Source organism: Haliotis rubra, unplaced genomic scaffold (genome assembly GCF_003918875.1).
Source record: "Haliotis rubra isolate DU_JTF1 unplaced genomic scaffold, ASM391887v1 Scf59, whole genome shotgun sequence".
In the NCBI taxonomy this organism is placed as follows: Eukaryota; Metazoa; Mollusca; class Gastropoda; order Lepetellida; family Haliotidae; genus Haliotis; species Haliotis rubra.
Window position 1 is genome coordinate 355623 of NW_025767290.1, and position 15487 is coordinate 371109.

The 15487-nt window shown below is 38.7% G+C and overlaps 1 protein-coding gene across 1 annotated transcript in view; it reads right to left on the bottom strand.

Annotated features, from left to right (window-relative positions):
- LOC124254986 (ras-related protein Rab-23-like) overlaps positions 1-15445 on the bottom strand; it is a 37205-nt gene extending 21760 nt beyond the window's left edge. Inside the window, exons 1-2 of the mRNA XM_046688829.1 lie at positions 15313-15445; positions 13955-14279 (exon numbers count right to left, since the gene is read on the bottom strand). Of these exons, the coding sequence (XP_046544785.1) occupies positions 13955-14109 (155 nt within the window). The 5' untranslated portion in view covers positions 14110-14279; positions 15313-15445. The remainder of the gene's footprint in view (positions 1-13954; positions 14280-15312) is intronic.
- Positions 15446-15487: the final 42 nt, after the last annotated feature.

Genomic DNA, 15487 nt, shown 5'->3' on the forward strand with positions numbered 1-15487 from the left:
TACCCCACCGCCCTCAGAGTCTTGGTCGTCACGCCGAAGGCCCGGGTTCGATTCCCCACATGGGCACAATGTGTTAAGCCCATTTCTGGTGTCCCCCGCTGTGATATTGCTGGAATATTGCTAAAAGCGGCGTAAAACTAAACTCAGTCAGTCAGTCAGTCAGAATCTTGGTGAATGTTCCTGTCTTAGATGTGGCCTTGCTTGTAATGGCCCAGTATCTGCAGTGGATGAGTCTGTCATACAGACCCAGAAACAATGCAGTCCATGTGGCAAGTCTGGACTACCACAGTTTGGGCTCCTTTTTATCATATTTCATTAATATAACTTAGGATTTTTCCCGCTGTAAAATGTTCATTTCAGAGACTAGATGTAAGTCTAGCAGTATGTGAACCATCGGGGTTGCTTCTCAACAGTAGTAAAGTCATATCACTGCATCAAAAGTCATTGTGGGAGAAGGCAAAACTGACTAAGGTAAAATCAATGAACAAGACTGCAGTTCTGACACACCCAATGAATATAACACAGGGATCAAATAGGTCACGAGTCTGAGACTACAAAATGAAGAATGGACTGGTGGCACCATCATTACCAAAAGACTAATGGCTACTCTGCATCAGATTGTTTTTGCTGACTTGATGTCAGAAAATAAAAAATCAAACAGAAAATTGCATCTAGTTTTAACAGGAAAGAATTTTGAAATAAGATAAAATAATGATCATCGGATCCTGCACACATAAGGGACACAACTGTTGACTAGCACAATCTGACAGATGTACTGAAAGTCATTGCTCATCACTGCGTGTGGCTGTCACTGGGAAAAAACATTTCCCACACAACTACTCTACATATCACTGACAATAGTGGCATTCCTCCATCACAGCGGATAACAAACTTTCAATATCCATTCCATTAGCAAAATTAATCAAATTGCCATAATCATCTCCACAAAATGTCAAATAAGCAGCTACAGGTTTAAGGTACAATGCCTCCGAACTGCTCAACAATGGCTGTCAGCTCAGTGAGATGACTAATCCTAACAGTAAGTTGTCATCACAATGGTGATGATGCATTGATAAGGAGGGGGCGTATCCCAGCTACATTTAACGCAATGTTATAAATGAATGAGCTATAATGCGCTCAAAGGACGTCAACAACTTCAAGTACATTCCTTTTTCTGAAAGTTAGTGATCCTTCTTAATGTCATTAATTCACAAGATATACATAGGATACATGCTTATTAAACTTGTTTGAGAAAAATGTTTTTAGATAATATTACAACTCAACACACCCCACCCGAGGACCTGAATTAAAAATGCTTCAATTCAGTCAAAGCTGGCAGGGACAGAATTTCCATCTTTACCTATTCACCTTTATATATCTGTAATTGTGTCCATATTACTGCAGAGCAACCAAATCTACATACTCCCAGTTCGGGTTCAAGAAGGTACATTTACCATGGTAACTGATTTCTTATTACACCCATCACCTTAACAACTATGTATCAACCCAGGTACAGTTTCTGTTGATAGACAAGCCCATTACTCAACACCAGTAAACTGACAGACTAATTTCCAGTATAATCCTCTAAGATAATGAAAAATCAATTGTCCTAACAAGAAAGTCCCATCAGCCACATAGGTGAATGTGCATGCAGACCTGTCTGTGATGGTGTTGGGGGATGCTGGATTGTGATGGGGGGAGGCTGGATGTAGCTGGACAGGGATACACATCCCCCAAGTCATGTAGACACGGCCATTACCTCTGTCTACCTGAGCATCTGCTAAATGCAAACATGGTAACACCGAACAGGTGTGAGACAACATCAAAATGTAATTTCCTAGCCGGCTATTAGTATTAGGAAGTGTTGGGTGAAGGCTGTGGTTAACACTGGTCTAGTGTTGCTGCCGTTGGGGGCTGATTTCTTTACAACTATTTATTAGAGAAGTGGATGAGTAGACTTTCAAGCATACCATATCATTGTTCTTTTAAACCATGACATGTCTAAGAAAACTTATAGCAAGGTAAATTATTATACAAAACATATAGAGTGAGTGAGTGAGTGAGTGAGTGAGTGAGAGAGAGAGAGAGAGAGTGTGAGTGAGAGAGAGAGAGTGAGAGAGAGAGAGGTGGAGTGAGTGAGTGAGTGAGAGAGAGAGAGAGAGAGAGAGTGGAGAGGTGAGTGAGTGAGAGAGAGAGAGAGTGTGAGAGAGAGAGAGAGAGAGAGAGAGAGAGAGAGAAAATATATTTATAAAATATATTTTAAACCATGACATTATGTAAGAAAACTTATAGCAAAGGTAAATTATTATACAAAACTTAGAGGTGGTGGAGTGGTGAGGTGGTGAGTGAGAGAGAGACAGAGAGAGAGAGAGAGAGAGAGAGAGAGAGAGAGAGAGTGAGTGAGAGAGAGAGAGAGAGTGTGAGAGAGGAGAGTGAGAGAGAGAGAGAGAGAGAGAGAGAGAGAGAGAGAGAGAGAGAGTGAGAGTGAGTGAGAGAGAGAGAGAGAGAGAGAGAGAGAGTGAGAGAGAGAGAGAGAGAGAAAATATATTTTATGTTGTTTCTATTCATCATACTTTTATGGGAAAATGAAGATAAGATTAATTTATTTGCTACTAACCCCACTTTCAATTTTGTCAGTTAACTAGTTTTCAGAAAGACCAATCTTATATCCATCACAACTACAGACCAGGGACCATGTTCATAACCATCGAGGACAAGTTCTGAACTTTCCAAATACTTCCGCAGCATGAAGTGAGCCCTGTAAACTTGTTCCACCTGTTTGTCCCAGGTGAGTTAATTGTCTGACAACTGATACCATCTCAGGTGTCTTTGTCTTGACTTGTTACACAAACCTTTGAATATCAAGCAAGCATGGCTAGTATCATCTTACAGCATCATTACCTGGGACCAGTATCACCTTACCGTTCTCAGTAACCCATACTCTTTATAAATCCTGATTGGGGAGTATCAGCAGCACTCTGTCTATTGACTAATAAAGTTAAGACAGTGTCTGTCAGTAGGCAAATGAATTCAATTCTATATTGATAAAAGCCCTATTATTCAAACAATAAGACTTTGATACATAAATGATAATAAACTCTTCCCCTATCAGATATTGATACTTACCATAAAAAACAGGAATTCATAGAGTAAACATATCACATAATATCATGGCAATATTGCCTGGGACTGTGAGGAAGAAGTTCCCACAATTGAGCACAAAATTGTGATAAACTCTAAGCTGGATCCATAGAGTGGGTTTAGTTTTACGCCACACTCAGCAATATTCCATATTATATGGCGGCCGTCTGTAAATAATCGAGTCTGGACCAGACAATCCAGTGATCAACAGCATGAGCATCGATCTGCGCAATTGGGAACCGATGACATGTGTCAACCAAGTCAGCGAGCCTGACCACCCAATCCCGTTAGTCGCCTCTTACAACAAGCATAGTCGCCTTTCGTGGCAAGCATGGGTTGCTGAAGACGTATTCTACCCAGGATCTTCACGGGCCTGGATCCATAGAACAAAACAAAAGTGGAGTATATCAGCTGATAGGAAATCATTCAGTATTCGGCACAAAATACTCACATAGATTGATTTAGGTAGGGTTTGTCCTGTATTGAAGAGACAATATAATTGGGAATTGTGTCCTTGATGCTCTGAGAATACACAAGGGACAAAACCCCTTCACATCCACAAGAAACTGTTGCTACAAGCAGAGTCATCTGTACAATTCAGATTTTATTGTGACTGACTGACTGACTATGTCACACCCTATTATTTTGAGTGAGCTTTAACCACGCTTTTAGCAATATTCCAGCAATATCATGGCAGGGGGACACCAGAAATGGGCTTCACACATTGTACCATGTGGAGAATCGAACCAGGGCCTTTGGCGTGATGAGCGAACGCTTTAACCACTGGGCTAATCCACCCCTAGACTAATGCTTAGTCTCTGAATATATATAATTTTGATAGTGACAAACAAGCCCATTTAAATTGAAAAGGAGCCCCAGGGAGACCAGAGATTCAGAACCTGAGGAAATCTAGACTTGTTTATTTAGGGCTTTAGCACTGCAGAGAGGGCTAGGCAATAGGGGAAATAATGTGGTTCAGGGACTGTGAGACAGACTACTCCACCCCCTCAACCCTATTATTACCTACCCATAGGAATGATACATGTTCGAGATTCATTGTCAGAATCATATTGTTTCAGTCAAACGAGCAGTTATCTGTCAACTGAAACACTGAGAACCCTGAGCTCAGAAACCATTACTGAGGGACACTGAGTAAATCACAGCTCTGTGGGAGATCTCCTCATGTTTTTCTACATCAATATATTAATACAAACTATCACAATCCCCACTGAAATATTTATGAGGACCCTCCAGATAGCCTGAAGATGAGTAGATTGGCGTCAATGGAGCCTTCAGTGTCTTAAGTGGCCATAGTAAGCTGATACTTACAGGTGTATGTAGCTACTGCCTCCATCAACAGACAGACCTGGTCAGTCACATGTTGACCACTAACAAACATGATCCATGGGACAATACTTCTACATTGATGGGGGACAAAGATGTTTGAACAGATACCTGTTGTTTACGGTCATGGAATCAATGATAGTCTAGGGCGATGAAATATGAGCTGAAATGTATATGATTTACTGTTATACAAACATCGGAACCAAGATCAATTGTGACTCTGACAGTTGTGCTGGGTGGATCTAAACTTTATTTAACACTTGAAAATGGCTTCATCTTACAAAGCAGGTCTTGGAATGAACAGAAGATTAAAGGGATCTCAACTGGCTATATAGGAATTCCAAGCTTAAAGCACCAAACCTGATTGATGAGTGAGTGAGTGAGTGAGTTAAGTTTTACGCCGCTTTTAGCAATATTCCAGCTATATCACGGCAGGGGACACCAGAAATGGGCTTCACATGTTGTACCCATGTGGGGAATCGAATATTCATATAAGTATATAGATATAAAATGATGAACAGTGATAACAGTTACTATTTTAAAGTATTTGTTATAATCTGACCATCTGGGATTACCATGATTTTGTTTTGTTGTAGTCCACACCATGTTCAAGGGATATGATGGCATTTCAGACTGGACAAGACAATCCAGTGGTCGACATTGTGAGCAACAACCTGTCACAGGGGTACAGTGGCATGCAATAAATAAACCATAATAAACCCCAATAATTAAACCACATTTGGTCATCCTTTACAGGTAAGGTGAAATTATTGCACTTACACAACAACATGAATGTACACGTGCGTGTGATCACCTTAGCACCAGGCTGGGTAACAACAAGCACCTTCTTTTAATGTGTTTGGGTTCATCAAAACTGTCATTTCCCTCTGCAGCAAAATGCGCTACCCACTATACTATCTATCTGGTTTGAATCTTAGACATCTTATGGCCAACATAGATTGTTGGGGACCTATTTTAACAAGAATCTTCATATTGTAGGCATCAGTATTTCTACCGTGGGGCTGAACAGTGTGTATTTAATGCGATTCCTCTAACTTCTGGAGGCTCAACTTTCATACAGACACAATGTCTACCATAGGGTTCCAATGCCTGTCACTGAATTCAGTACTGAAGTAATTAATTCTGTCAAGGTAATTATATCAATAGTGAAAATCTGTTCCTGCAATTCATAACATTTACATAAATCTACATTATTCATGACCCATTTCACAGGGGGAACAGGTTCGGGCAGATGGTAGTCTTAGAAATTAGCTGCAAGTTGTTCTCACACGTCTAACACTACAACGTTTGTGTTGGCAGAAATTTCACCATGATCATCCGAATGACTGAAACCTATGGAGGCTCTGGGTTCAAATACTATCTGAACAAACCTTAATGACCTAGTCTATTTCTACGAGGGTTTCCATTAAGATATATATATTATTTATTGAATGACATGTGTTTTGTGTGGATATCGTTCCTGTCATGGGAGTGCACTGTACTTCCCAGACACACTCAAGGGACTGGGTTCTCTCTTGACTGCATGAGTGGATCACAAAGAGCCCATCACTTAAAGGATCTCCTCAACCTCCTGAACACCTTCATTCTATTCCCTCTGGAAAAACTACTTTCATCAAATTGCCTTACAGTGTTTCCATGGTTTCAGACTCATTGCCATTTTAGAATGTTAAAAAAATGACATATGTAAGATATGCGACTTGAAGCTTATCATCCATATATTTACAAGTGGAGCCAGGTTCACACTCTAGACTTTCAGTTCATTGAGTTTAAGTGCTGTCAGTGTCTCAGCAGTGAGTGAGTAGGTGAGTGAGTGAGTGAGGTTTACAGCTGCTTTTTTTTAACATGAACAGTCTTCCAGTCTTATCACAATCTTCAAATTGATCGAAGTCACATATCACTTTGAAAACCTGTGAAGGTCCAGGTTAGAATATTGATCTTCTGTAACCCATGCTTGTCGTAAGAGACTACTAACGGGATCGGGTGGTCAGGCTTGCTGACTTGTTTGACACATGTCATTGGTTCCCAATTGCGCTGATCAATGCTCATGCCATTGATCACTGGATTGTCTGGTCCTGACAAGATTATTTACAGACCGCCGCCATATACCTGGAATATTGCTGAGTGCGGCATAAAACTAAGCTCACTCACTCACTTTGGAGAAACTGACAAAACCTGAAAAAATCAGTCCAAAGGGATTCCAACCTGTGATCCTATCTTCCTGAATGTTCTACATTATAACATTGTCAGTGCATGTACAGAGAGAGAGTGTCAGACAGTGATTCAGCTCTCTACATGGATCGATGCTCATACCTTCAGTCATTAGTTTTTCTGATCTAGACACAATCACTTATATGCATGCTGTGGTATGAAAGGAACCCATCACGGTTTTACTTATTCTTAACTAGAAATCTGTAAAACATGTTACCCACATGCCACAAGTTTGAAGCAAGCTGATCACAAGTCATTTTGAGCGTATTACTTATGACTGTTGGGATGGTTGAGGTTCAAACAGTCATCTGTTTCCCTGACAACCATCACTCTAAACAGATGCACAGCCAGGTGACAACATAGGCATAAACTTCAAACAACATACAAATATGAAAGGCAAGATGTAAGATCTGATCAAAGACATGTCCCATCCCCCCATCTTTAGCTTGTCACCATTAAGCTGGGGCAGAACCCAGGAGGTAAAGAGTCTCATCAGGTTCTGTCAGTGCTCTGCTTGGGCCCAGCTGATGCCTAGCACAGAGCTTTCCTTCCAACATAAGCGGTTTACACAGCTCGGGATGGAGGGAGGGAAGAGCTGGGGCAGACTCGCTGCACCAAGTCTGAAGAGATGCTTTGATCTCCTAATTAGACAAGTGTGCTAGCAAAACACCTGACTCGTCAAATAGCTGGTGCTACCACAGCAGCACACTAAGCACATCATCACGGGCAGGGATACTGCTGGAGACAAACAGCATTAGAACATTTTTTAACTTTAGAAAAGACATTCTTCTGCATATCATTACTACATTTGGATAAAATCTTTATGACAATATCAGTCAATGTCTTAGAAATCTAACCCATCTGAAATCCCAAGCATGCTAAATAAAATTCACACACAAACACTGTGTGTTTGATGGACATATAAGTGAGTGAGTAAGAAAAAATCCTATTGTAGTAAGTGTTGAACCTGTAGATATTATGTTATATAGAAACATTGACACATCTGCCATCATTGTTTTCTGCCAATGTTTAGCATTATGACTTCTTACTGGATACATCATGTTTAACCATCTTGATTTTATGGGTAAGTACAGCATATACAATGTGTACCTTAGGGGTGGGTATTGCAGAGAATTTTCATATTGATATTGCGATTCGAAGCCGTATATTAGCGATATATTGCAACATATTGCAAGAATATTTTTTCATAAAAATTACTTATAATCGAGTTAATGCTTGACAAACAAAATCACTATGCTTGATTAAGCTTTAATAAAAACTTTAAATCATGTTAAAATAAAGGAAACAAGGAAAAGAACAATTTAACATCAACACAGTGGTTACTAGTTTGAACTAGTTTTTCCACTCTCAAAAAAGCCCTGAGATTTTTAGACAGCAACTTTACCTGACATATCAGGTATCACTGGTCAATAATGAGTAAAATATATATAACATTCAGATCCAAAACATTGCGTAAACACTTGAACAAAAATTAAGAACACAACTTCAAACCAAACTGAACTTGATTTCGGTGTGAAAAACGGAACAACCGAAGTTTTCGAATGCATGTCTGAAAAACTGGTTTTCGATCCGGTATCATAATACATATCGATTTCATGGTTGTAAATACCGGTAAACCGGTTGCGCAGCCCTAGTGTACCTCATACAACAACACAACAATACAACAAGTTATTGTTCTGACTTGTCACCACTGGTTGTATTTAAGGTGTCCACAAAATGCCCACAACCAACTCATCCTCCTGGCTGTAGGTAATGCTTAACACAAAACAGATTAAGCTTCAAAGTTTACATGAGAGGCTATAGACAGCCTGTATTTTATATATTTAACAGACAATACAGCACTGAAGAAGGGGAACATATTTACCAAAAACTAATATCAAACATGTTTCATGCACAGATGAACAAAGCTTTTGCTCTACTGCTTCATCTAAAAAAAAAAAGGGGATGGCAATAGGAAACTCTATTTTCAGTGGTACAATTTTGAAAAAAAACTCGGCGGAAACTTACCATCCCTGAAAAAATGATGAATAAAATAACTTGAGTATGGTCATAAAGAACACATTTCTAACCAAGACAGTACTTGACCCTAATTCATAGATAAAAAAACGTATGTTTAACACCAATAATTTGTATTTCCAACTGAAATTAATTGCCATGTTTTTGATGTAAAGAAAGCTACAACAATGACTGCACATGCAGAAACATCTAAAGAAAACCAAAATACTGGTTTCTTGAAGGATGAATCCAGTTGTGATAAAAAATCACTGACTGACTGTGTTTGGTTTTACGCCGCTTTTAGCAATATTCCAGCAACATCATGACGGGGAACACCAGAAATGGGCTTCACACATTGTACCCTTGTGGGGATTTGAACCCGGGTCTTCGGCGTGACGAGCCAACGCTTTAACCACTAGGCTACCCCACCACCCCGATAAAAATAGTAAGTTTAAACAAGTATTTATCATTTCCCTTAACACAGACACCAGTTGGTGCCCTTGGATGAAGTAGGTCACAGAGACATGTACATGCTGCACATTGGTATTTATGTCTGCCAGACAGCAGGTTAAAGAAACTAAATGTTACCCTTTCGTCACTCTCACACCTACGTGCTGTAAATATTTGCATGAAATCCTGAGTGAGCAAAGCTCATGAAAATGAAACTTTCTCTAACGTCATGCCAAATGAAAGTACGATCAAAACCATGCCCCCTCTCTTACTGTTTACAGAATAGACTAAAACCATGGGACACTATTATTGGTGATCATCTTACTTGATCATGTGGTCATCATTTTAAAAACCCAACGGTTAACAGTAGTGGTGGTCCGATTAATTGAAATAATCGAAGATTGGTCGCAATGACTAAACAACCAAGCAATCTATCATGTTTTCTCATAATCAAACACAAACAATTCTGGAAGACTTGTTTGCATTAACAATATTTTTCACAAGGTTGGTTTTGTCTGTTACATTTCATAAACATTGCAAGCTCGTTCCAAGTAAGGATTGAATTTATCTTAAAGACTCCAGGAAATTTATGTTCCTAACATACTAGTCATCCTTTAAAGATGTTACATTTGCACATGCATTTTGTGAAATTTGCAAAAAAATGTTTTTTCTTTGTTTTTTGTGCAGTAACAAACATAACCAGAAAAAATTGATAAAGGATGTTGACCAATTATTTTCGATGATTGATCGGTTGTAATGAACCAATCATCAATTATGAGATTTTATCCAATTCCCAACACTAATTAACAGAAAGATGTCTAGTTTTTTAATATACTAAAGAAGATTTTATTTGTATTATAATTCTTATAAAAGCCCTAAAACTGTTCATAATATCAGAGTACCTTTTCTTATCAATATGATAAAACCACTTAATAATATTTGTTATATTTTCTTATTTTTAACATATGTTATATTTACACTTTTTCAGTAATGTAATTCTTATTTTTTAAATTTTGTTTATTTGGCATATAAGTAATAATTTTGATGAATTTGTAAAAATTAAACATCCCAGTCTATTATGATCACATTGTTACACTACTGACATAACAAAACTATCATTAGTCAGCAGTAACCATGACAATCAGTGCTAGACTGAAGCATATTTTTTTCAGAACCACAATACCTCTAAAGCACCTGCTAAAAACTAGGTTAGTAAACTGAGAGGGATAAGCAGATATAATTACACCCATACTGCCAGAGGTGTCACAAAATGCTTATTTCCTAAGCTGCCCAAGACCCTCAATATAAACTACTCCTTTTACAGAGCACTCAATTAACCAACAGTTATAAACAGTTACCAAACACTTTAATAGTGTTCAATTATCCCCTAATTACTGCTAATCACCACCTACACAATACACGTCATGGCTGAATGCCCAGCCCCTGCGGTTGCCAAAGCCGATGGTGTGCGTTAACGCCTATTCTATTTACCCCATCCTGGGTAAGGCAGACAAAGACAATATATGGATAAGATATGCTTGGACAAATCCTGGATCAAGTTTTATCACTCCCCAAGGTGTGTCCACAGGATTTGTGTAAGACAACCATTCTAGTGCCAAGACTCAAGACCAGAATAAGACGAAAAATATGCATGACAGTGATGTGTTTGTTTCTTGAACCTTCTTGATCATGTCAACGTCAAAATATAACTAGAATGACACGATTTTTACTGAATGAACACATCATGTTAAATGACACTTTAAACACTATTCCCGTGGCATGTCAGTTTAATATGACAGGATTAAGCCTGCGGCCATGTTTTTCTTCTGAACCAGTTCTTCTGAATTATGTATTCTAACAGTGATGTTTGTAGGAATGTTAAACTTAATGAGTGTGAGTGAGTTTAGTTTTATGCCGCACTCAGCAATATTCCAGCTATATGGCGGCAGCCTGTAAATAATCGAATCTGGACCAGACAATCCAGTGATCAACAGCATGAGCATCGATCTGCGCAATTGGGAACTGATGACATGTGTCAATCAAGCTAGCGAGCCTGACCACCCAATCCCGTTAGTTGCCTCTTACGCGCAAGCAGTGAAATAGGGTTCGCTCTTACGACAAGCATGGGTTACTGAAGGTACCTTCTAACCCAGACCTTCACGGGTTGTTAAACTTAAAATAATGTAGTAAAGAAACATTTTAATAAAGCGCTTCAGCATTCACTTTCAAAAAAAATAATCCCAAACAATACCTAAGTAATATTTTCTGATCAACGTTAGACATTTCAAACCTTAGTTATTTTCAAAAGTGAATAATTCCATTTTTCTCAGCTTGTGCCAAAGTATTTTGAATCAGACTTGCCCATCCTCATCTTTAGTGACAGAGTTTACTCAACACGTGGACTGTCCTAGACAACTTAGCAGACATGTCTACTATATTGACATGTGTGCAGGGCCACTGGCTGACTGGTAGGTGAACAAGTTAGACACAAGACTGATGTTGCTTCATACATATGTGATATCCACGTGACAAATAGCATTTTCAAACAATTCTAAAAAACAAATAGTACAGGACAAACAGCTGGAATAGTTTTCCCTGATGCTTTTGGACGATGTGTGTCTGACACTTGACTCCACATTTCTTAATAATCAGAAAATACTGACTGACTGAGTTTGGTTTTATGCCGCTTTTAGCAATATTCCAGCAATATCACGGCGGGGGACACCAGAAATGGGCTTCACTCATTGTACCCATGTGGGGATTCGAACCCGGGTCTTCGGCGTGACGAGCCAATGCTTTAACCACTAGACTACCCCACCGCCCCAGTTAGAAAATAAACGAGTGTGGACCAGATAATCTAGTGATTGACATCATGAACACTGATCAACACAATGGAGATGCGATGACAGGCAATCAATGTGGGCACACATGCCGATCACCTGACTGATGGACCTGCCTCATGTGACACTTCTACTTGTAGGATGCTGAGAACCAATGTTCTTACCCAGTTTCCTTGACAACACTGGATTGTTTGAACCTATGTCGGTGCAAGAGTCCTACATGTCCTCAGACCATCTGGAAAACTTAGTCGTGTTGACACAACAACATGTTGATTCAACAAGGAAAGGGTGTCCCTCTTTTAACCACATCAGCAAATATACAGTTGTTGACAAGATGATGTGAACCGTGCCCCACAATCTCGAGTCATTGGTCTCGTGGTGACTCCAAAACTAAAATCAGTCCTTGTTTATTCAGTAAAGAGTGCATGTGTGTGTCACAAGTGTAGTTCTTCTTGACCACTGCTGACTTCAGAGCAATCTTAACAATGCTTAAAGAGTTAAAAATTTGCTTCAAGTTTGAGGAATGTAGTAAAATACTGGTTTCTTGAAGGCTGAATCCAGTTGTGATAAAAAATAGTAAGTTTAAACAAGTATTTTTCATTTCCCTTAACATAGACACCAGGTGGTGCCCTTGGATGAAGTAGGTCACAGAGACATGTACATGCTGCACATTGGTATTTATGTCTACCAGACAGCAGGTTAAAGAAACTAAATGTTACCCTTTCGTCACTCTCACACCTACGTGCTGTAAAAATTTGCATGAAATCTTAAGTGAGCAAAGCTCATGAAAATGAAACTTTCTCTAACGTCATGCCCAATGAAAGTGTAGTATTCTATCAAAGCACACCTTGAAAACTTATACATGTACTGCCTGGACTAAAAACGATTAAGTTAGTTTGGATATGTCACCTGACATAAACTTCAGATGATCTTAAGTGTTAATGCATGGACTTTGATAAGCAAAGATTTTATTGGACAAAGCATTCACATTTGACATTTGTATCTTATTTTGTAACTGAAGACTGACCACTGCGGAGGCCTAATATTGGTAAGCCTGTGGTACCAATTACTCTTTATTCCTAAATAGGTAGAGAGGCTTTACGTTTACAAAAAATATGAAAAGAACTCTATTGGAAAAGTTACTGTAAAGTTAGCAGCATTTGGTATATATTTAAAGTATCCCCTGCTTTCTGGTTCCATTGACCACAGTCGGCTCATCAAACAAAAGAAAGCTGAGTACATTCAGACAGAGCTACCTGATGATTTAATTGCAGAAAGGACTCCCAATGATTTACTAAGACCGTATATCTCAGACGGTGACTATCCATAGAACTTGGTTTTCCTTCAGTATCAATATTGACCTTTTTTGAGTTTATGACTTTTTTTCCTATGACTTATTTCCTGCCCAAATCTTTGACTTTTTTTCCTATGACTTTTTGCCTACATCCCACAGACAGCTGTCTAAGGTTGACTGTTTCCTCATGTTTGAGTTATTCATACAATAATAAGGTGTTGAAGAAACAAAAGAAGCCAAATCTATTTGTACATACATTTACAACCCCACATGCTCTGTGATGTACATTTTAGATTGGGGCATATACATTAGCATTGATTTGGGAGGTTTCTATTGTATCATGGGTGTGGTCACATCATGTCCATAGACAGCATAGTATTTGGAGTGTAGGATTAAAAGGATGATGATAGACATGTTCATTGCTTTTAGATCCTATCCACGGTTTTATTTCAGCTTCTGAAAGTGTTTCCTCAAAAAATGTCACAACATTTCAAACAGATGATTTTGTGTTCATGCAAGTTAACATAATTTTTTCTGAGACAAAAAAGATGTATAATTTGAACAGAAATAAACCAATTCATTTTAAAATTAAGACGGATAAAACAAATTGCCAAGAATTTAAAGAAAACTAGCAACTCACTCAATTTGTCTCTCCAAGAAATCAACTCCAATAGTTTTCTTGTAGTCCTTGGTAAATATCCCCTTGCAATATCGCTGAATCATGCTAGATTTGCCTACAGCACCGTTGCCCACCACTACCACTTTGATGGCAATCTCCACTTCCTCTTCTCTCATGGTCCACTCAGTCACAGACTCAACACTCAGTACAATCAGACTGTGTATCACAAGCTATAATTCTCACCAGGTTGTTATTTCCGTCTTAAGGAAACATAATCACAAACCACAATGATGATGTTAATTAAAGTTGATGTAGATAATCTTGCATGGTGGTTATCCACATATACCTGAAAAAAACACACAGAAATCTATATGGATATATTCATGATGACTTGTACTGACACACAAACACACCTGATACTACTGATACAGGCTTTAGAGAACAAGACAGATTAATAGCATTACAATTATCATAGATACAATTCCATTAAAAAATGAGACTGATTACAATCAAAGAGTTAACTCCAAATAAATATACTGATATGCTGGGTAAGAGTTCCTTACGTACCCCCCACCCCCCCACCTAATTTTTAAGTATAGACTAAACTATAGTGTTTGCTCATCACAAAAATAGGCGGGGTATGTAACGAACTCTTTCCATATGCTGATATTTGTTTTCAGTCCACATCAATGTCCATGCTAATCGGAATTGTCAATAATCAGAAACTAAAAGGAATTCCAGAAGCAAATCAACACAGCTGTCCTTCAAAATAGTTTTCTCACAATAAACAGGTTCAAATGTCACAAAAATGCCTATGTAAGTGCTGCAAGTACACAAACAGGTAATCCAACATCAGCCCAAGACTCACTTCCAATATACACTGGGGTTTATCTACAAATGCTTATGTTAGCATGCTAATATATCCATCCCAATTTAATGACCCTCAATTTAATGGGCTCAAACGACCCATCTTGTCATAATATCAAAGACCGTCTTATGTCACTTGACTTTGTATATAATATTACATCATAAATAAATGGTACATAATTTACCCCTGTAATACCGGTCTCCGATCGTACATGAATATACCAGCCCAGTTGATGTCTTACCTAGCTACACTTTTATAACATTCTGAAAAGTTATCTCAGCGCCGGCTTCACCAAGGAATGTTAACAAACGTCGATCCTTATTTCAACAGAATGGCAAAATGAATCATCTATGAAATCAATTAGATCTAACCTTTCACACGTTCATGATCTGATAAAGTGGTTAAGTGTACTCACACCGTACCTGTTTACAAGAGACACTAGACAGGTGCTCGAAACTGTCACCCTGTACGTAATTAACCCGAATTGAAAAGTAAAGCAGTTAAATCGTACCTGTCGTTTTGTTGAGAACCTCAACCCATTGTTAGGTAAATATCAGATATGTACCATCCATCGTGTGTTGACAAACAAGGACCACAGCAATCACTCAACCTGTGGCCGAAACTTTGTGACAAATCTTCGAAGAGGTGAATGCCAATGCCGCAGCAAATGAAAGGTGAAAACGTCC